Below are 22,923 nucleotides of genomic sequence, written 5' to 3'. Positions count from 1 at the left end.
TCAAACCCATATTACATAAACACAGCATTACACTACAAAAAGTCTGTATTATTGACTCCAAAAGTCTTGTTTTCTTAAAAAAAAGGGGTAAAATCTGACAATGTACAAAGCTTATTCAACCGTCTTTTAAGAATTTTCTAGAAAACAGTTTTAAGGTATTGAAATGACACGTTAAAATTGGTGTTTAAATCAAGAATAATACACTTAAATTAAAAAAAATTTAAATTTAGTATTAAATAACAGACAAAAATGCTCTGCTCTCTCCGCAGTAACAAAGGCATGGACCATCTGTCCACCATGAAGAGGAAGAACGTGGTGCTGGTGTACGACCTCCTCCTGGAGATGCTGGAGGCCAACACGTCCAGCAGCAGCAGTCACACGTCTGCGTCCTCGCTGAGCTCTGACACCGTCTCCGAGCAGCACCAGTACCCCCAACCCCCTCCCCACCCGCAGCCCGGCGCAAACCAGACCACCGCCGACCACGCCGCCGTGCTTCCGCACGGACCAGCTGATCCAGCTCTGATCATGGACAGACAGCTGCAGGCCTCGGCCCTCCAGTCCACACCTCCACCGAGTTTCGTGGTGGCTCACATGGCTTTGGAGAGCAATGAGTAAGTTTAAGAAGTTATTTGAGTAAAATGGATTAACTGTAATAAAAGTAATTAGAATGAAGAAGAGAAGAGTTTAGTTTTATTGTGAGGTGAAAACCTAATTTCTGCAGTTGTGGACATTTTCATGCTTTCAGATCAGGTGAAGAAAGCGAGAGAGGAAAGAAGTAAAAACAAGAAAGTGGAAGAAGAAAAGGAGGAAGGAAGTAGGTATGATGGAAGAATTGCACAGAAAGAATGAAAAATCAAGGACAGATGGAAGGAGAGAAAAGACAGAGAAAAAGAAAGGATGGAAAAGGAAGGAAAGGAGACGCAGGTATGAAGGAAGAATTGCAAGGAAAGAAGGAAAAAAGGAAGGAAATAAAGAAGGAAAAGTAAAGAAAAAGGACACCAAACAAGAAAAGGGGGAAAAAGGAAGGTAGGAAGGAAGAAAGAAGGAAAGAAATAAGGACAGATGTTGGGAAGGAAGTAGGAACAGAGGACAGAATAGTAAAGATTAATGGAAAGACAGAAGGAGAGGGAACAGTGTAAGGAAAAAGTAAAGAAATAAGGAAAAGAGGGAACAAAAGTAAAAAAAAAAATTAAGGACAAATTTATAGGAAGGAAGGAAGGGAGTGCAGTACTTTTACTTATTTACTTTCCAGTTGGAGTATGTTGTGACTGAGTTGGTTTCAATCCAGTCACGAGATTCAGTCGTAGAGAAAAAAGCACCAGCTGATTAAATATCGTCCATCCTGTCCAAGTCTTGTACACCAAAAATATCTGTTTAGTGATCGTTTCACACTTTTCCTCACAGTTACATCCATCCTGAGCCGTGGTCACTGGATTCAGGAGATGCGGGTCTTGCAGAGGAAGCGAGGGATTACGTCATCGCTGAAGGAGTTGTTATGGAAACCACCTTAGAGGGGTGACTGGACTGTAAAGAGACAAACTGAGACTGAACAACTTTCCACCACGAAAGATGGAGAAAAGGAAACAAACAAACAAAAAAAAGGATAAAAAAAAACAAAAAACAGAAAGTGCTGTTGTGAGGTAAAAGTTTTTTTCTCTTGTTGAGATGTTTTTAGTCTTTGGGTTTAAAAAAAAAAAAACAAAACAGTTTTTGATTGAATGTATATTTTGTGTGCGTAAATATTTCTTGTGAATGTGCACTACAGTAGGTGTTCATGAGAACATCGCTGAACTCTGCCAGTCGGTTTGTGCTCTTTTTTGATATACAGTATTTGTATCTTTTTTTTCACCTTGGTGTTATATCCAAAACAAGCCATCTACAAACCACCTGCAGTGACTTACAGAAACATGCATGTGGTCAACAGTTAACATCCATTTCCATTAATACGGCTGTAAAAGGGCAGTGTTTTCTATCACACTGGTGGGTTTTTTTTTTTCTTCTTCTTCACTACTACTGTGTACTTTGGTGTTTTAATCGGTGCCTGTTCATCCAGGATTTTTCTACTCTCCTTTGTACAAAGTCAGTCAAGTCAAGAAGCAGAAGTAGAAGTGGCCTTTTCACAAAATGACTGTTAAAATAGCTTTCTTCTCTGTTCATCTGGCTACACTAATTCTGGATTTACACTTGATGATATGTGGCACAGATCTGTTCTTTTTACTGGAACGCAAGTAAACCACATTTCATTGAATTAAACACTTAAGCACCAGCAAATAACAAATCCAAATAACAACATTTTTAACATTTATGTAAACTAAACAGCACAAAAAGTCAGGAAATTTGTTTTTGGTAGATTATTTCTCTGTTGTAACAATGCTTCTTGGCAATAAATCTTATACTGTTGGAAAGCCTGTTTATTTCCCTTTTAAATGGTGCCACATTTGTAAGGAACATGCATTCGTGGCCTGCTTGGTCACACACTGCTGTGGGATGGCATCCCATTCTTCAACCAGCATTTGTCGCGAGTTAGCCAACGTGGTTGTGTTGGTCACTCTGGCACGAACAGCACGTCCAAGCTGATCCCACAAGTGTTTAATGGGGTTGAGGTCAGGACTGCTGGCAGACCGTTCCATCCTCTTATTTCTCTTGTCTTGTTTCTTCAAACTTCAATCATCCAATCCACCAAACACCAAACAAGAGTCAATGGCAGAATAAGCTGTTTGGCATTGGCAGAGAAGATTTTGGCATATTTTTCATGGGCGCAACCCACATACTCTGCTCTGCTGCTCATCCCACAAATGCATGTTCCTTACAAATGTGGCACCATCTAAAAGGGAAATAAACAGGCTTTCCAACGGTATAAGATTTGCCAAACAGCATTGTTACAACAAAGAAATAATCTACCAAACACAAATTTCCTTACTTTTTGTGCTATGTTTACATAGTGTATTCTGACAGGATGCCTATCAAGTCCTGTAGCCGTAGTTACTTTATATTAAATTATACTGATTGTCAGCAACTGTGATGTTAGCAAGGCAATATGCTAACATTTCACGTGTTAACTCTATATGCATATTATACCCCAACATACTAAACATTACTTTCTAATTGCATACAGTACATTTTAACTGACATGCATACTTACGCTGTTAATAATACCAAACTAAGACAAACCACAAATGTTTGCAGTTTGGCTAAATCAAATTACTCAGTCCAATTAACTTAATGTACATGTATGCATATGTGATCTATACACATGCATTTATGACGCCTGTTAGCTGTTGACAGTAATAATAACATGCTAAGGCTGGCACATTGACACGCTTAATCTCAGCAATGCAACAAACTAAAATGTTTCAAAGTTCATTCTTGACCTCTTGCAATAGTATGAGCTTGGAAAAGCTAGTAAGTGGACCTGGAGTTAAGATTATTACACATTGACTACACAGACGTTCACAATAAATGAATTACTGTTCATCCCAGTTGTACTTTAAAGCTAATGTTACTTACTAAATGTTAGAATTACCACGTTTACTGTTTGCATTTTAAGATTTTAACATGATAAATATTAATGTTAACATGCTCTATATGCCAAACATTATTCTAGATTTTAGAATATTTGCCTGAAATTAATTATGTGTCACTGTAAAAAGAGAAAAACACAGTCCAATTTAACTTAGTGCACATTTATGTATACCTGATGTATACAATTTGGATCATGATAGCAAACTGCAATAACTAGCAGCTAAATTCCTGACAGCCATAGCGATTACTGCTAACATGCTAAATGCTAGAAAATGATTATATCACATATCACTGACCATGTTAGCAATTAAATGAAGACTATCTTGTCTCACATTAGACATTTAGTTGAGGACATGAAACTTCAAAAACAAATGACTTTATTTGAACCTTAACTTCAGGATTAAAGCTAATATGCTATATGTTAGCATATTACTATGCTAACTGTGCACATGTTGGTATCCTAACATGCTTAACTTTAACAACAACACAACTCTACTTTAATTAACAGCTAACTTCATTAATGTTTACATGCTATGTTACCATTTAAAACAAGCTAGCCTGCCAAATCTATACAAAAAGTTTGCATGTTTTACTGAATTAAACAGTGTTTGTTTCACTGCCATAAAAGTAAAACATAAAAATACAGTCCAGTTTAATTTCATGCACATTTATATTTAACACTATCTTATTTTAAATTTAAGGATGTGTATAAAAATCACTTAGAACAAATTTTTTATCATTTACAACTAAACATGAATGGAATCTTGTAATTTATGCATCTTCGTTGTAATATATATGCATCTCTGTTATAATATATGCATCTTCTCTAGTGAATAACACCAGAAGAAAAAGCTAAATATGAACATCAGTGCAGAACTCACTTTTGTTCTGTCATAGCCTTGTTTTGGAGGCTTGTTTATCGTGGTTGCAGTCAATTAGTCGTTTACCCATATCACAACTCTCCTGGAAAATTTCATACCATCCATCCGAGTCCAAATGGCAAAACAAAACAAAGGAGTAAATGCTCCAGAGTTTTGGATGAAGTGTCCTGAATGCACCACTGATTGTTTTTTTTGGACATCCAGTCATGAGTCTGTGCCACTTGTCTGCCAGTGTAAATGCAGCCTTAACGCCAGATTATCCTATCACTGCTAATAGACAGATACATGTTCACTATTCTTTCTTTCCTGATGTCTGTGGCTTGTAGATGCATGCTTACATACATACACACACACACACATACACACACTTCCATAACACAGATCTTGTGAGAAGTTTTTTGCCTGTCGAACCTGTCAGCTCTTAGCCTGGATCTTTCTCTAACACAGCGATTACAGTTAACGCAAAGCAGCAAATCATGGTAAACACGGTTTATTGTCAGTCAAAAATGACAATCTCTACATCCCATAAATACAAGTTCACAAAATAAATCAAACTTTACACACCTTCTTGTTGTTCGTTTATGTTCTGTTAGACCTCTGAGCAAAGTGCGAAGCTGGGATTATGTACAAATTAGGAGGATCAGGATTTCAAACAGGAAGCCAGAATTCAGTCATACACAGAATCCTCTGTAACATTTAGTATCAATACTATTAGCATTGTAAATAACCTACATTTGTTGATCTTTGATTGTGCATGTAGACAGCTACATTCGATGCCCAAAAGGTTTCAGTTACATTCATGTTCTACTCCGAGTCTGGCACGTTATAGATTTTCCAACTGCATGGGAGAAGTGTTTTTTTTAAAAGCAGTGTTCAGGTAAATTCCACACGCACATTACAAACAATAACAACAAATTGCATTTTAAAAATTCTTTGTTTTAACCTGTTTGATGTTTTGATGCCTGCAGGGCTTTACTCCATGGGTCAACTCGGGTTGTGTATGGTAAGTTGTGAACCTTTTTATAAAATTAGTCTTAAAGGGTGTAGTTTTTTTGATATAAGATGATGCCGTGTGTTCTTTGTCAAACAGCAAAAAGGCAGGATGTGTAGTGGTATTAATCTCTTGACACAGGACTCCCAGATAAAGCTAATACCCCCCTGCATGAATATTAACCATTTCTCAAAAAAAAAAAAAAAAAAAATGGAACTCCCTTTAAAGCTTCATTAAGCAATATTTTTGATATTACATTGAATCAAATGACTGTGTAGTGTGTAAAAAAAGGTGGCTCATAGTGCCAATCCCACTGAGAATGAACTCCCAACTTTGTAGCTGTACAGAGATTTTAGCCTCTTTCAGCTAACAGTTTTGGTTTTACAGCTGTAGATGGACAATATGGTTGAATCTCAGTGGCACTTAACAACCCTCCATAAAAAAAAAAGATCATAGCTAGCTGTTTTCAGCTAACAAACAGAGTGTAGCTATACGTGTCCAGGACCAAATAGCAGATGGACAAAGTTAGCTACTAGCCGTTTAATAAAGTGGAACATGTAGCACCTGTAGACTGAACAGTTGACCATGAACACCAGTGGAAGGATGATAATGTTCTTTGTTTTCTTTCTGTTTTGCTAATATGTTAGCTTTACACACTAGACTAGCTATTGGTGTATAAAGGGTTGTGTTTCAGTGTGTTTAAAATCTTTCTGCCCCTCAGTGGTCAAAAATTGCTTAATGCAGCTTTAATTTGAGGATCTTTGCAAAATCTTCAGGTTCAGTTACCTGCTAAAATCTTCAAAAATGACCTCCAAAACACTGGCCATGAAATTTACATAATCATAGGAAAATATTTGTCTCAAAGTACTGGCAGCCACTTTTTTATGTTTGTGGCAGTTATTGTCCCAATGGTAACTCTGTATAAACGTATAGAAAGAAGTATTTCAAAGTTATCATTTGACCAGGTGTGACAGTTTTCAGTGCCACACTCAAACACACATTCGTACACAGAAACAATAATTTATCTATTTCTTTCTCAGTAGTTGCCATTATATACAAAATTCATTAATAACAGCATTAAAAGTACATTGTTATTTGATAAAAGTATGATAATTCAAAAACCATTTGGCTACAGAAAGGCATGTCTGCAGATGAGTCACTGCCAGGATTTTAAAAAATGGTCATATCTTACAGATCTTCATATCTTAAATACCTCTAAATCAAACAACAAAAACAAAACAACACACCATATTTCCTTAATGTACAAAATGTGCTAACAAGTGGCTGCCTTCTATGAAAAAAAAAAAGGTAAAAATAGCTGCTGTGGTAGAAAATGGCCAGCGTAGTCCTCAATTTCTGGATGCTTTGGTGATAATTGTCCTTTATCCTCCAAACTGGATCCCACGGACTATTCTCAGAGTACAAAAATGAAAATATACTGTAGATATCAAAATAAATCTTGAGACATTTCTTTTCTTTGCACCATATGTTGAAGATGGTCGGTGGGGGGGACGTCAACTACATTTAAAAAATCAAACTTTTAAAACAAACCAGTGATATGGCTTTTCATATGTGTGGCGCTGCTCCACAGAGAATAAATAAATAAATTTTTAAATACACCAATAAAATTTAGTCAAAAAAAAAAAAAAAACACAAGATGAGGCCTTCATATAGGAAGGGCGGTGCTTCTTTTGTGGAGGGGAGAAGGTGTCTTTTATGTGGTGGTGAACTTGCATCTTAACACTGTTAAGGAGTCCATTTTGGATTTCAGCCTTCATCACGGCTTCAGTCTTCCTCCTCCTCGTCAGGAGAAGTTAAGAGACGAACTTCACCGCTGAGTGTTGTGGCAGTTTTCATGTGGGAGGAGGGCCGTTAGTGTAACGCAGCATCGGATAGAAGGAACGGGCGAAGTTGTTGGACAGTGTACAGCTGTAGTCTTCCTCAGTCAGAGGCACCAGGCAGGCCAGAACCAGAAGCATGAAGAAGAGCAGGTGCAGGGGGAAGGCCGCTCGTAGAACCCGCAAGAAGAAGGGTCTGTGTGGGGAGGAATCCCTCCTCTCCTCCCTGGACACGAACAAAGTAGGCTTATTAGTTAAAGCTGGAAAACATGGGTGAAGAAGGTTCACTTTAAAGGAATAATTTGACATTTTAGCTTATGTACTCTCTTGCCGAGTGTTAGATGAGAAGATTGACACCACTATCGCCTGTGCGTTAAGTGTCAATGGCGATTAGCTTAGCATAAATAGCAGGGGGAAATGGCTAGCCTGGCTCTGTCTGAATTTCAGAAATACACCCTAGCACTAACTTTAAAGCTCACTAATGCTGTGTCTCAAATCGCATACTTCTGTACTTACACTTAACATTTTGAGTGCATAAGTGCGTTCACACTGAGAAGTGGAAGTATGGACACTTCTCACCCTCAATGGTCGCCATCTTGGCTACGTAGCGGAAGGGGAGGAACCACTTTTCAAACTGGTACGTTGTAACTACGGTGAACATCGCCACTTTATGCAAATGTAAGTTATACATGTGTTTTTTGGGTTAATTTAGCAGTCTGTAATGATTTGGTGGCGTGAACGATAACGCGAATGCTAAAGCTAGCTAATGCTAATTTGCGATTGTCATTTCCAGTAAGCGCTCAACGGCTGTGTTTGATTTGAGACAACACTACCCTGTCAAAATTTGCGGACTACGCCAGTAATATATAGTGTAAAGAGCGTACCACATGAAAGTGTACAAACAGAAGTATATGATTTGAGACACAGCTTAATTAACACATGTTGTTAGTTTAATCGATACACAAACAGAAATGTAAATATGACATTGAAGTTTTAGAGATAGACATCTAAAAACCAAGTAAAACCACTTTTTTTTTAAACATTTCTATTTGTGTGCGGAGTTAAAAAGCACATATGTGTTAATTAGTGAGCTTCAGACGTGTACGTAGCTGTAATTTTGATTTTTGAACGGAGCCAGGCTAGCTGTCTCCAGTCTTTATGCTAAGCTTTAGCTTCATACTTAACACACAGACATGAGACTGATACACTGTAAATCTTCTCATCTAACACTTGTCAAGAAGGCAGATAACCATATTTTCCAAAATGTTCAACTGTTCCTGAAGAACCAGTGGTTTTGTTTGTTTGAAGGATCAGTTCACTCAATATTTCAGCATTATCTCGCCATGCAGATGCAGTTTTGGTTTTATTTAACCACGTTTTGAAATGCCCGTTTATGTCCCAGTACAATGGAGGTAAATGGAATTTTGTTTGTGGTGTTCAAATCATTGAAAAATTGCACAGACTTCACTATTAACAATTTTCATTGGAACTATTTATTTGGTAGAAAGTAGTTCCAATGAGAACAGTTTAATTTTTTAAGTCTAATGTTTCATTTTGTGAGCAACACAAACTAATTTCCATTTACCTCCATTGTATTGTGATGAAGGCAAAAAAACTGAAAACCTGGGAACATAAAATAAAACAAACCGGCCAGAAAGTGAGATTTCTTTTTGTAATTTGGGTGAACTGAACCTTTTAATTAGTTTACTAAGAATCAAGTAATATAACCGTTAGCTTGTTAAACGTACCTTCTAGTCGCTGGTTGTCTGACTGTAGCTGCCTGTAGACCAGCCTCCTCCTAAAGCAAAGTTAAAAAGGCGTTAATCACTTCTCTACTTTCAAAATATGACTGAACAACTGAAGAATTGCAATTTAGTGATGTAAAGTAAATAAAATGTCAGTGTAGCTTCACAAAAAAATGAAATGATCAAAACAGGTTAACAGGTTTTCCACTTGTCCAACATTACAGTTAATAATGTCACACCTCTAAAACTTGTGACTTATAATCACTCACCTTTAATTTAAGATTTAATGTCAACATGCTAATTGTGAGATTGTTAACATGATAACATTAGCATGGTAGTATTTGGTAGCATGAAGCTACTCCAGACGAGATATGTGTCTTATGTCCCAAAATGGCCACCGTAGAGAAGATAACCTCTTTTTGATTTAGGTAACATGACATTTCCTTTGGTGACTCAGGCTAAATGTTTTGGGGTTTTTTTAGGGTAATATAACTAGAATTTTTCTTAAGTGTGATTTCATTGATTTTGCATTTTAGTTCTCTTTTAGAAATGTTACCATGAAGACTTAAACTACATTCATTTTAGAGGTAAAATTCACAATTTTCCTAGTGAAGATTATAACAAAGTCTGAAAAATATATAAAAATAAATACTTTTTTTTTACTTTCCTATCCTGTTAATCATCCCGCAACCCCATGTGGGGAACATCTGCTGTATGTGTATGTCAGTATTCACCAGGTGTACCTTGTGCTGCAGCAGCAGAGGAGAGCTGAGCGTTCCCAGACCGATGCTGTCCATTTCAGAGCTGGTTGAGCAGGTTTCCTGAGACACAGACAGGAAACAAACAGAACATCAGATAACACTGAACAAACAATGGTCAAAGTCAACAGGATCAGAGGTCATAAAGCACTGACGGTCCTCCCTCCTCCTGATGACTGTAGATTGCATCTCACTTATTTTATCCTTTTAGTTTTGAGGAATGTTGATTTGAACCATGATGTCAGATGGGTCGGAGTGTAATGATAATGAAACTGTTTGCAGTACTGCGACTACTCAAACCAGTTTTGTTTATGGTGTATATAATATCCCAAAATAACAACTTTGTCTCAGATAAGCTAACTTAAAGTTTCGTTATATAACTTTTATACTTTTTTTAAGAACTTAATATAACTCAACAATTTTACTTCAGATTACTAATTGATGCAGGAAAGGATGGTTATAAGATTTTTTTTAAATTAGACCAAACAAATTGTTTATGTGGCAACGAATACTTAAAATAAAAACTACTGACAGTCTGGTTTTAATTATCATTTGATCAGATATTGATTTAAAGGTACAATCACTGGTTTCATTAGTGTCCCCAAAACCCTACAATTACAATTACAATTACAATTTACAATTCAAAATAAAATCCTAATAAATCTTTGGAAAGAACAAAGTGATTTGGAGCTTTAAATGACAGTTTTGTTCATTTGATGCTGTGTTTTTAAGTTGTCCTGTGGCTCTACATTAAATATTAAATACTTACACGTTTTTAAAAATAGTTTGAAAAAGGACCCAGCCAAGTAAAATGCTGAAAAGGTACTGTTTTAGTATCATTACAAACAATAATATTATAACAATAATAATATTGGTACTAGTATTTAAAAAAAAAAAAGACATTAAAGTTTCGTCACTTGCTGTTCCAATCACTTTATGGCAGGAAAAACTGCAATGAATGGAATGTCTATCTAATAAGGTGAGATGTTACGAGCCCTCATGCGCAGCTAAACCTGGAAAACAACGAGGTAGAAATGAAACTCGTCCTACCAGTCTTCCCCGCAGCGCGTGCAGGTCGGCGGCCACCTGTCGCAGCAGGAGATGCAGTTTGTTGCCGATGACGTGGACCTTCTCCTTGGCCTCCACGCTGTCCTCTCTGGTGACCTCCAGGAGGAGCTGGGAGGAGATCTCCTGCAGCGAGGAGACGTCTCGCTGGCGGCTACGTAGCTCCTCCTGCAGAGCCTGCAGCAAGGGGGCAACAGAGAGCACAAGCCTTTATTCCTCTAAATCCCCCAAATTTTCTCCCATCTCAGTGAATGTTTAGAGCATTTTCCAAGCTTGTTGAGTGTCAGAGAGTGAATATTAAGCATTAAATGATCATGGCGGTCGTCTCCTCACCGTCAGCGTGTCTCTGTGCTCCAGCAGGGTGGAGCGTGAGGTCGACAGGTCGCTGATGTTTATGGCTCTGAGTTTATTCTCTGTCTGAGCGAGCCACAACAGCAGAGAGTGCAGCGTCTCATGAAACTCCTAAGGAAGAAAAAAAATCACAGAGGTCAAAGGTCATACTACATTTAAAGGTTAGGTTCAAGTATCTTAATTGTCTTAATTGTCTTAATTGTCTTAATTGTCGTCAGCCCTCACCTGACACTGCATGAGCGCGGAGTGTAGCCTCCTCTCCCAGCTCTCCAGCCCGCCGCAGGCCTGCGTCCAGCTGTGGTTGGCTGAGCTCAGAGCGTCCTGCAGCTCCCGCAGCTCGGCGCTGTCGCCCCGCAGGAAGTGACGGCTGCTCAGGTTGACGGAGATCATCAGACACTTGTAGCTGTTGAAAGTCTTCTGCATCTCCTGAAGGAAAGAAAGGGGGAGAGATTAATGTTTGTGGAGACAGAATGAAGTGTTTATCCTCCTAAATTAGCTGTCTTGTGTGATTAGAAAGTATCACTTCCTGTAAGATCAATGAATTTCCTCATTTCTGTCCCAGTGTTCACGGTTTAAAATATAAGTCATGAAAAAAATGACTGTGCAGTCTTTTTGTTGTTACCTTGAGCTTCCTGATGTTGACCTCTGTGTCTCGGATGCTGGTGGACGGTGCGATTCTCTGCAGCCTCTCCAGCTCCGGCAGCACCCTGCCCAGCCAGGAAGTGACGTCGCAGAGGTCAGAGTTCAGCTTCTGCCACTGCTCCAGGTCCTGCTTGATGTCCGTCTCGTTGTCGAACTTCTGCACTTGTAGCAGCTCCCAGCGCTCGATCACACCTGACCAGACACAAAGAGAGTCGCTGTGAGGAAACATCTAGATAGTCTAGGATTGAGAGCACAAGTGTGACTTACATGTGCATTTGGGTGATAAATGGTCTTTTTAAGCTTTTGTTCTACAGCTAATGATGCTATTGGAAGTATTAATAAAGGTATTTAATTCAGGGTTTTAACATCAATAAATCATTACCACTTTATTTCTGCGACATTCAGACATTAATGTGACAAATATGATGATCACACAGAAGTCTTTCAGCCTCTACATGATCTTTAACATCAGTGCTGAAACATAAATGACAACAACTGCAGAAGGTGGCAACTATTTGGTGGTTCCAGCTTCTCAAATGTAAATGTTTTCTTCTTCTCTGTTTTTTTTTTTTTATCATTGTGAACTGAGTACATTTGGGTTTTGGCCTGTTGGTTTGATAAAACAAGCAATTTAAAGACACTATGAGCTCTGGGGACTTGTAATTGACATTTTTCACCATTTTCTGACATTCCATAGACTAATGATTAATCAATTAATCCAAAAAAAAATTATGAGCACATTAAATAAATAAATAAATAAATCATGAAAACTACTATAATTTTGATAATTTAATTTTTAGATAATAAGTAATTTTTTTAGACAAAGATGCTCTTCTTGGTTTTAAATTATAGTTAATCAAATTTTGTGGGGTTTTGGACTTCATGTCTGACAAAATATGACAATTGATGGTGTCAAATTGTGCTTTGGGATATTGTGAAAACAATTAAACAAGAAGATAATTAAGTAGATTAATCGATTATGAAAACAATCATTAGTTGCAGCTCTTTTTTTTTTATAATTGTCAGCCAGTTTGGTTTACAACACAAAAATCTCATCCAGCTTTAGTAAAACCAGAAAAAACACTATAAAACTATGCAGCCATCAGTACATCAGCCTACAACAAGTCACAGTTCTATCACTATTTGTATTTTCTGAATCTAAACCAAGACTTTGAATTTGTCTGTTGTTTCATTTTCCACAAAGTCAAACAGAGTTAATCTCTCTCCGTCACTGCTCTACCTGTGCTGGTCTGTTTGTCGGCCGTGCTGCTGGTCAGACCCGTTTCCTCCAGCTCCTCTTCATCGTTCAGGATCAGCTTGACTCTCTTCACACTGTTGATGCTGCCGCTGCACTCCGACATCAGCTTAGCCTGAATGCACACAATACAACGTTCATCTCAAACATCTACAGTGAAGGAATGCTGTATCAGATAATAAATGTGTGTGTGCTTACATATCCCTGCTGGCGGAAAGGAGTGCTGGTGGTGTGTGTGGGAGACGAGCTCAGGCCTCTGATCATTTCTCGGGGAACTCGTTTCCTCTCCGGGGAGCCGGGCTGGTGCCAGCTGGGTGGGTCGGTCACTGACTTAACTGAGGAGAAAGAAGAAATGCTTAACAAAAGTAATGAAAAATTAAGAAAGGAAAAAGAGAGACATGCATAACCAGAATGACAACAAGGTAAAAAAATAAACCACAGAGAAGATAGTCTTGTGGTTTGACACATGCACAAAACTAAAAACATCTGTGAATAACATGCAAAAACAGCATGAAAACAACACAAATGGATCACAGTATCATGCAAGTTTCATGTGTCACTTGATCTTGGCAAACAAAAGACTGTTGTAGTGGTTCAGAGCCACATCTGTGACTTAAAATACATATTGGGTGAAGCAAAGACAAAAAAAATTAGATGGATAACTGCTGAGGGATGGGGAAGGAGGGGATGTGGTTGCTAGGAGACGGGATGTGGGTCCTTAAGCACACAGTGAGGCAGTCGCATGCAGCAGGCAGAGCGCCTACCCGAAGCTGCTTTCACTGCCCTGACAGTCGCTTTAACAAACGACTCTGAGCTCTCTGTGACCTTCACATCTGTAAGAGAGAGCGGAGGTCAACGGCGTCCGACAGCTAAAAGGGATGGAGCTTATGAAGCTGTTTCATGAGCATCAAAGAATCAAAGTTAACAGAGCGGGTCCCCGTTTTGTCGTCTCTCTTTTGTCAAGTACAAATATCAAATTTTTCATTACTGCTGACCATTTCCCAAGTTTATGATTCATTTTCCATCATTTTAAGCTCTTTTGGCAACAAGAACATATATAAAAAGCAATTTTCCCACAGAAAATTGTTTTGCTTATTTCCTAGAGAATCAATATTAATCTGGTTTTTTCTCCAGGGACTGGTTGTGTTTTATTACTTAGAGAGACAGTACACTGTCACTGTGTTGTCCTGCAAGTGTGCATTTTATTGAACCACCAGATGGAACATCTTGGTGGATAATAAAGTTGGACTTTATTCTAAAAAACTGTCTTTATTGATCATTTCATTTCACTACAGTCTGGAAACTAACTCGCAAAGACCTGAAATTTGTTTGAGACAAAGGAGATGTCAGTCATGGCGAACATTTTTTTGACAAATGGTGTTCCTCAGCCTTGGTATCGATTCTACAAGTCTCTGAACTCTTCTGGAGGGATGAACACCATTCTTCAAAAAGATATTCCCTCATTTGGTGTTTTGATGATGGTGGTGGAGAGTGCCGTCAATCCAAAATCTCCCATAGGTGTTCGATTAGGTTGAAGGTCATAGCATATGATTCACATCATTTTCATACTCATCAAACCATTCAGTGACCCCTCGTGCCCTGTGAATTGGGGTCATCCTAGTAGAGACCACTCCCATCAGGATAGAAATGTTTCATCATAGGTTAAAGTGTGACTCTTCCCTCTAAGGGGACAAGTGGACCCAAACCATGCCAGCAAAATGACCCCCAAAGCATAACAGAGCCACCAGATCCCCTTACTGTAGGGGTCAAACATTCAGACCTGGACCAGTTTGTCCTTTAATTTGTCAGCCGTCTGTAAATTCTGAGGAAAAATAAAGCTGATAAACTGTTCATATATATCATATGTACAGTCTTAAAAGAAAGAAGTGAAAAATCTAAAAACTTTCTCAATAAAATGTGAAATTGCACAATTTGTAGTTAAAACGCTACAACATATAATCACCAAATGATGGAAGTTAACCTCTTCTGACCGACTGAGAGAAGTGAACACCTGCAGTTCTGCAGATAAGCGGCCGTCTTACCTGACAGGGCGCTGAAGAAGGTAGCGTCCTCGTCATCCTCATGTGATGACGATCCTCCCACGTCGACGGTGTGGTCCCACTCCAGCGGGATAGAGTCCACGCTGACGGGGGTCTCTCTTCCCGACCGCTCCAGAGGGGGCGCCAGGAGGTGGCACATGGCCTGCCGTCCGGCCGAGACGCCGCCTACCGCTGGAACCTCTTCCTCCTCCTCTTTCTTACTCGTCTTCCTCCAGGAGGTCCCGTTGGTGAGATCGGGTGAGTCGTCCAGGTCGGTGTCTCGGTCTGACAGCTCCCTCTCCTCTTCCAGAACCTGCAGGAAGAAGAAGAAGATCAAGAAATTGTAAATCGTTTAATTTAAAGAATTTAATTAAAACAACCCATTTTCTTTTCATTATGCATAACTTTACGGCTTAATAAAATTTAAACGGGTGAGTTATAAAAAAATCACCCCCCGTACAGTTGACATGAAAGGGGTAATTAGCTATAGAGACCAAAACAGTTTTTTGTACCATTTTAACATGGGGGTCTATGGGGATTGACTCGCTTTTGGAGCCTCAAGTGGCCATTCAAGGAACTGCAGTTTTTGGCACTTCCACATTGGCTTCATTTTACAGCCCCGGAGGTTGCTGCTTGAGTTGAACACATATGAGGGAGTTTCACTAAGAATAATATACCTGTATGTGCACAAGAAGATGCTTGAAAAATACCTTCCTGAGCTTGTTCTATATGACATCCCATTTATTGTTGGTGAACCAAACAAACAGCAAAATCTGGGTCCTACAGTTCTGGCTCGTGCAAGTTTTCTTCAAATAAAACCTGACCTGACAAAACATAAAACCTGTTGTAACAGTATAGGACCGTCGTGGTCTGACTGACCGGGCGTCTGTTGACGAGGCGGTGGTGGAAACGAGCCACCCTGCCGAACACCTCCTGGCAGTAGGAGTGGAGCTCCTCCAGCTCGTCCTCGATCAGCACGGCGTCCAGAGGAGCGCTCTTCTGGATCAGGTTCTCCCCGAACACGATCAGGGCGTCGATCTTGTTGGTGTTCAACGTGATCTCCTGCTGGAAACCCTGCGGAGGGTGACACCAGGGAGGAAAACAGACATTTTTAGAAATGTAGGGGTCCAGAGTAACTGGAAATATGTAGACAGTTCGGGATTCAGTTTATTAAAAGGAGAACTGCGGGATGATTTATGGCATATTGCAGATAAACATGTATAATAAGCAGAGTGTAATGATGAGTGGGAGCAGACTTACATTCAGCTGCCTCATCTTGTCTTCGATGTCGCTCTCAGAGAAGTGCTCCACATTGGTGAGTTGGAGGTCCATCTCAGTCAGCCAGACCAGGATCCCCTCACGAGTCCCCTCAAAGTCTTCTCTCTGAGAGGTAAAGTGCTGCGAGGGCACAGAGCAGAAGATGATGAGATTGTTATTTGAATTCTCTTTGGCTTCATTTCAGAGAGTATAATGATCCCTTATTGATTCCCTCTGTTTTGCTTAGAAAGATGAGACGGACCAAGGTCAGACCGAAGAAAGGAGATTTCTTACAACACACAGGACTGAGTTAACATATAAAATAAATCTTAGCTTTCTGGAGCTGCATGGACAATGATAGAGAAGTTCTATGATTGTGCAATTTGTGAGGCAAATATTATCCTTGCTCATCGGGGGGGATGGAGGTAATTTAAAACACCAACTACAGACAGACATCTGCACCAGTCTAGATTACTTAGATTGTGGGTGCTATGAAAACCAAGAATGCATCAACAACAGTGTATAATTGGGTGGATCAGGAAAGGAAATGATTATCAGAAGAATGGCTACTTCAAATTTGAAATTATATTCATGAAAACATTACGTAGCCTAAAATGTTAGAAGGTTGCAGGCTTCTAGGCCATCATCAAGATCAAACAAGGAAAAACAGTTTATATAAATGAAACAGCCTTACAACACATCACAATATGATTCAGATAATTAAACCTGGTTATATAAAGTTAAACCTGAGGGCTGCTATTCTCAATACTCAGCTGGCCATCTTCAAAGCCTAACAATTGCAAACAATTTGGATGAATGAAATGGCCTCACAAATAACCAAAAAACCTATTATTGGAAATTGCGAGAAAGTTTCAGAGTGACAAAGACACAGAGCGTCCCCGTAGTAACCATGGTAACTCACTTCCACCTGTGTGCATGGCACAAGAAGAGATGGAAAGATGCTGTGCTGCTGCCAGAAGAGCCGCTGACAGATTACTCTGAGCAGCATGCATGGGAATACATTACAATATAATGGATTTGTGTATATTTCTGGCTTTCCCCCCTGATGGTCTGAATGTGCTGCTCTGTCTTGTCTGTCTGTGCGCCATCAGTGTCTTCTTTTCGTGCCGCAACATTATCAGTTATGAATTGGTTTTTCACTGTGTGAGAAAATGGATGTGTGGCGTGAGAATGTGTGAAAATGCAAATTTTTTTACAGATATCCAAGGTCTGCTTGGATTTCTAACAGCTGAACTTTTTACGTCTCAATAGATCAAAATGCAGTCTGGTAATAAAAGCTCAGCTCCATTTTTGAGTCTTTCTCTCCTTCATCACTAGTCTATGAATTAACTCCTGTGATTGGATGTTTCTACACATACTATTAAGCTCTGGTGACCTCGGTCTTCCTCGTATTACCGTGATGTGAATATAGCTTACAGGGGCCGAGCATGCAAAGGTCAACCGCCGGCTGACTCCTTTGATTACACGCAATCTTTCTAAAGCAACATAAACATCCCCCATCTGCTCAGCGCCACATGCCACGATGAAACCAGCCTCCTGCCAACGTGACGCCTCGTGCCTCGTCACCGTCTGAGAGGTGACCTAAATCCTGACGGCTTAGGGCGGAGCCCAGAGCCGGGAGAGATACCGCAGAGATCAAGGGGAAAGGTTTGATACGTGCTGATGTTTGGTTTCTGATTTTTGTCTCAGAGTCAATCAATTTCGCCTCTGATACTGGATTTCTAGGTATTGAAGTTCAAATTTCTCAGTATTTTGCTTCTATTTTGGGGAAGTTTCCTAACACAGCTTTAAATATTAATCATGATTATCTCCCATCTGCAATTAAAAGTCTTTGTTACACTTTAAGTCCCCCTATTTAGCATTTATAAGCAGTATACACACATTTAATAAATGGTTTATAGCACATTATAATGTAGTTATAACTAGACATAAGGACATTTTTAAGTTTGTTAATACTGTCTGCAATTATAACTTCTCCTATGAAGCCATATTTTATATTATTACAACTGTGTTTTACTATGTATATACTATGTATATCTACTTACAACTACATTACAGCCATAACCCATTATTAAATGTTTATAAATGTAAATAAAATGTATACTAAGGTCTTAAACATTATTTTTGAGGAGCAATCATATAAAATCACACTCCTGACCTCTGACCTCCCGTCTCACCTTGAGTCTGCGGAGTACAGCGGCCACCCTCCTCTGCAGGCTGTCCCACCGCTGGTTCCCCTCGTGGACCATGACTTTGAGCTTGCTGGCGGCGTCTGTGCGGTTCTCCCGGGCCAGGCGGCGGTACTGTTTGTTGACGAGCTCCAGCTGAGTCAGGCGCTCGTGAACCTGCCGCTGGAACGCCTGAGAGGAGAACATGAGAGTATGAAGACAAATTTCAAACTTCATACATGCAGACATGAACATGAATCCTGAAACTGACTCTTTTTGTGGTTTTACACTCCATTAAAAGTACAAAAAGTTATATTTTCTAAACTTGATATTGAACTCCATGTAAGTCAGAGACAACAGATGTCAGGAACCAGGTGGGAACCATGATCAGTGTGAAGCACTAAAGAAAAGAGTTTAGTTGTCAGAGCCGGCATCATAAGAAACATTTTATTCTGTTATCGTCACAATTTATACTATTTATTAACATTTTTATTTATTTTAGCATACATTTTTACTTAACTTTGTGTCCACTGACTTCCATTATGTCACTGCTCTCACCTTTTATTCTTATTTTAGTATGGAGTATGGTCGGGTTTTGATATTTGATTATTACATTATTACATTAAATGCAACGCTAATTAATCTCTTTTCAAACTTTTCTATCTGTCTTGTTCAATCCAACCTGAACTAAATCAAGTTCCTTTTTCAAACACATTCGCATTTACTAGTAAAACCCTATTTTAAGCTATACCACCCTATATGAAAGGTACTTGATTGCAGTGTGAGCTTGTTTGACTGATTTACAAAAAATTCATTATAATCAATACCATGGCAGATTATGTACACAAATGGCAAATGCTCAAGAGGAGGCTTTGATCAAAGGCCTGGAAAATGAATATGAGTATTTGTGTTTTTGTTCAATCTCACTAACTGGATAGATAGTTGGATAAACTATACTAATTTGATATAAAACATGCTCTATCTATGCTCTTTTTCTGCCTAACATTTCTACAGTAAAGTCAATATACAGTTTGACACTTTGACACTGAACAAAGCACACAGCAGGCCCCCGCTATCAGCCGCTCAGAGGATTAACAACCTTTTCCAGTCCGTTTGTGGATTTGAACTTCTCTAACGATTACACTCCCACAGCTTCCATTACATGTGACAGTCAGTATATCCAGTAGGTCACTGGTTCTCCTCAGGATGAAGTGTGTTTAGTAAGCATCACCGTCTACACTGAATACATGTCGCCATAGAGATGGGGGCACCTCAGCGGAGTCGGAGATTAACAGACGCTAATCTGTGTTTCTAATCCAGAATGACACATCAAAGGTTACCTTAGCAACAGCTGAACACCTGAACCTGAAACTGCATTCAGACTGAAACATATCATAAATAAAAAGTTTCCAAAGCTGCAGGCATTATTTTTTATGGCTGTAACTATCTGACAAAATAAACCAATGCACTGTTTTTTTTGCAGCTGGTCCCAGATGTTGGATACTTCAAAAAGCTAAGAGAATCGGGAAACATATGTGACTCTGAATTCTAAAACTGTGTAAAAATGGAAAAGGTGCTGTACGTGCAAGCATACGCGATAGCACGACTGACTGCAGTTCACTTAACAGCCACCGGTGTCACTAATGAGACGGAATTTCTGATTCTTACATATTGTACCTTTAATCTCTTGGACATATTTTGATAGGAAACGAAACAAAAAGACTGAGATTTACAACAACTAATTAATTCTCTGAAACTGGAAAGACTGGAGTCATTGCTAATGTCTGTTGGTTAAAACGCCGCCTTGCCGGTTTGTACGACACTTTGGTTCACAGCCAGATGTTTTAACAACTACTGACCAGATTTTAGTGAGATTTGCGGTGAATATTCACACTCGCCAGAGGATGAACCCTTATATGTTTTAGGTCATCCTGTAACCTTTCTCCTGGTGCCATCATCTGATCAAAACCATAGACTGTATAAAAATATGAACGTAGTTACCGTGACGTCACCCGTTGGTTTCTGAGGAGCGGTTTTGAAGCTCAAAGCGAGCCGCTCCGGCCGTCGCCATCTTGGCAGTGCATGACACTGCCTAACTCCCAGCCAATCAAAAATGAGCAAAGAGGCGGGCTGAATGGCTGAAACAAGCCACCTAGAGGCCGGCGGACCTGTCACTCAAAGCAGCCTCCGTACAGTTGTAATGAAAGGGGAAATTAGCTACAGAGACCTAAACTGTTTTTTGTACCAGGCTGTAAACATGTTTATTTCTGCTGTAAAGTTGGGCATTTTAACATGGGGGTCTATGGGGATTGACTCGCTTTTGGAGCCTCAAGTGGCCATTCAAGGAACTACAGTTTTTAGCACTTCCGCATTGGCTTCATTTTTCAGCCCAGGAGCTTGTCGCTTGGTCAAAACCTCATCTTGTACACAAAAGAATTATAAATCTAATGGACAGTTTCATTCATTCAATTTGACCTAACCCCTTGCTCCCCAAAGGATGAACCATCAGGCCTAAAGTTTGCTTTATAGCAACTTTAATTGAATTTACTGAATCGTGTTTCCAACCAGACAAACTCTCTTGATTTTAATGAACCTATGGCCTTTCCTACATTACCAGGACAGACTTGCCCCCATTCTTAGGTCTAGCAGGGCCTCTTTCATGCCACAGCTTTGTCTGTCCAGCCTTCTGCTTACCTCAAACTTCTTGAGCTCCTCCTTGGCGCTGGTGTAGAGGACGTCGGCGGAGTCAGGCTGGGCTGCAGTGAGCTCAGCTGTCTTTAGCCAGTCTTCAAAGCGAGAATAGTCGTCCATGAACTTACACCAGAGACGCCAGGTCTCCTCAATCCTGAAAACAACATGAGGAAATTCAACTAAGCAGCCTGGCAGCAGGAAACGGGATAAATTATGAATTCAGATTTATTACTGCTTATTTCATTGAATCATCATCTCCTAAAAACAAATATAAATCAATGAGTCATTTGTCATGTGAGTCAGGTTCACTACATAAATTTAAGTGAGTGCATTTTCTGTCAAAATACTTTATTGAAGAGAAAAAACACACAGTTGAGAGTTTTACACCAGAAACAAACAGCACCAGTAAACTATTGAGGGCAGTTTATTGCAGGAGGAGTCACTGAAACCTGGTATAACCGCTCACCTCATCCTCCTTTCCATGGACATGGCACAGATGTTCCTCCAGCGTCGGTCCAGGCTGCGGGTCGTCTGCTGGATCGAGTCGTTTTCCGAGTCGCCACCGCAGGCGTCGGCATCGTGGAGCAGGACGTCACACAGCGTCAGCACCGACGCCACGCTCTCCGTGTGCTGCTCGATGTCCCGCTGCAGATCCTGTAGTTCAAAACAGCACAGACGCACTTAGATCACATCTACAGTTTGTTTCCTCTGGTCTGGACCACAAAAGACTAGTTTAAACTTGGTGCAATTTTGTGTTTCAGCTTGTTTAGAGTTCATTTATTGATCAAAGGTTTGATACAACAATCTACTTGGAGGCAGATTGAGGCTCACTATGGTCAAGTTGAGTTCAAATTGTTCGTAGCTGCCAAAATAAACCACATTAACACTCCAGAGTTGGACCATAATTTACAGAAGTAGTTGATCCTGACTGCAACACATGATGGCTCGGTGCAAAAAAAGGAGTTTCCAAAGAAATCAGTTTTTTTCCCCAGGAGAACATCTGCCAAATGGATTTGTTTTAAGCTATTTGTGTTTGTTGGAATGTTCAATCATTTCCAATGTTTTCAGCAGATGGAGAGAGCTCAGTTGTCATTGAATGACATATTGAACTTCGGCCACACAAAGACATGAAGTTTGTTCACTATGAGTCAGAGTCGGTCAGTAAACGGTGGGATTAGTACTTTTATTCCAGCACTTCAACATCAGATTTTTTTTTTTTGCGGTGTGTGCGTCTGTCGCTCCCCCACCGAGGCCTGACAGCACTTTTTGTTGGCTCTTGTTTGTTCAAAGTTACCACTCTCTGGGTTGCCATGGTAACCGGTGAAAGCTTAAAGAGCCCATCCACACAGGAGTCATATCAGCCGTCCTTCATCCACTAATGGAGAGACCTGCAGCCTTTTCTGAAGAACAGGATAAGTCCCCGTCTCTTTCAGCCGGCGCGGCTCTCCGTCTCTTCCTCTTCCTCTCACCAATTTGCTCGTGTTTTCTTCCTCGTTCTCTCTGCCTGTCTGCCAACTTTCTCTATCTCTCCCCTTTGTGAATAGAGCTATTTCTCTCCTCAGACAGGCGAATCAAGTCCAATTTGTTTTGAGGATTTCTAGAGTTTTTTTTTTTTTTATTTCTTCTCTTGTTGTTTCAAAAGATCTCACAAGTATTTTGAGGGGAGAGAAAAGTAATTAGCAAGAGATTATCAGCGCGT

General features: G+C 39.8%; 2 protein-coding genes across 12 annotated transcripts in view; one reads left to right on the top strand and one right to left on the bottom strand.

The window, feature by feature from the left end:
• The window catches only part of esr2b (estrogen receptor 2b), a 44,284-nt gene extending 39,315 nt beyond the window's left edge, over positions 1 to 4,969 (top strand). For 2 of the 6 annotated variants that reach the window (XM_067614893.1, XM_067614894.1), the window contains 2 exons: positions 270 to 611; positions 1,405 to 4,969. In XM_067614893.1, coding sequence (XP_067470994.1) covers positions 270 to 611; positions 1,405 to 1,519 — 457 coding nt within the window. In that variant the 3' untranslated portion in view covers positions 1,520 to 4,969. Of the gene's footprint in view, positions 1 to 269; positions 612 to 721; positions 819 to 1,404 lie in introns of all 6 variants that reach the window. The other 4 variants (XM_067614897.1, XM_067614895.1, XM_067614898.1 and 1 more) reach the window with 4 other exon arrangements.
• syne2b (spectrin repeat containing, nuclear envelope 2b) overlaps positions 4,878 to 22,923 on the bottom strand; it is a 167,165-nt gene continuing 149,119 nt past the window's right edge. For all 6 annotated transcript variants that reach the window (XM_067614887.1, XM_067614886.1, XM_067614890.1 and 3 more), the window contains 16 exons: positions 21,691 to 21,878; positions 21,228 to 21,378; positions 18,543 to 18,725; positions 16,348 to 16,485; positions 15,967 to 16,161; positions 15,091 to 15,400; positions 13,813 to 13,881; positions 13,247 to 13,383; positions 13,034 to 13,163; positions 11,774 to 11,985; positions 11,377 to 11,577; positions 11,134 to 11,262; positions 10,786 to 10,977; positions 9,721 to 9,798; positions 8,981 to 9,030; positions 4,878 to 7,458 (listed from right to left, as the gene is read on the bottom strand). In XM_067614887.1, the coding sequence (XP_067470988.1) occupies positions 7,248 to 7,458; positions 8,981 to 9,030; positions 9,721 to 9,798; positions 10,786 to 10,977; positions 11,134 to 11,262; positions 11,377 to 11,577; positions 11,774 to 11,985; positions 13,034 to 13,163; positions 13,247 to 13,383; positions 13,813 to 13,881; positions 15,091 to 15,400; positions 15,967 to 16,161; positions 16,348 to 16,485; positions 18,543 to 18,725; positions 21,228 to 21,378; positions 21,691 to 21,878 (2,574 nt within the window). In that variant the 3' untranslated portion in view covers positions 4,878 to 7,247. The remainder of the gene's footprint in view (positions 7,459 to 8,980; positions 9,031 to 9,720; positions 9,799 to 10,785; positions 10,978 to 11,133; positions 11,263 to 11,376; positions 11,578 to 11,773; positions 11,986 to 13,033; positions 13,164 to 13,246; positions 13,384 to 13,812; positions 13,882 to 15,090; positions 15,401 to 15,966; positions 16,162 to 16,347; positions 16,486 to 18,542; positions 18,726 to 21,227; positions 21,379 to 21,690; positions 21,879 to 22,923) is intronic.

Source organism: Thunnus thynnus, chromosome 16 (assembly GCF_963924715.1).
Source record: "Thunnus thynnus chromosome 16, fThuThy2.1, whole genome shotgun sequence".
Taxonomy (NCBI): domain Eukaryota; kingdom Metazoa; phylum Chordata; class Actinopteri; order Scombriformes; family Scombridae; genus Thunnus; species Thunnus thynnus.
Note: the sequence above shows the minus strand (reverse complement) of the source record. Positions and strands in the feature narration are given on the sequence as shown.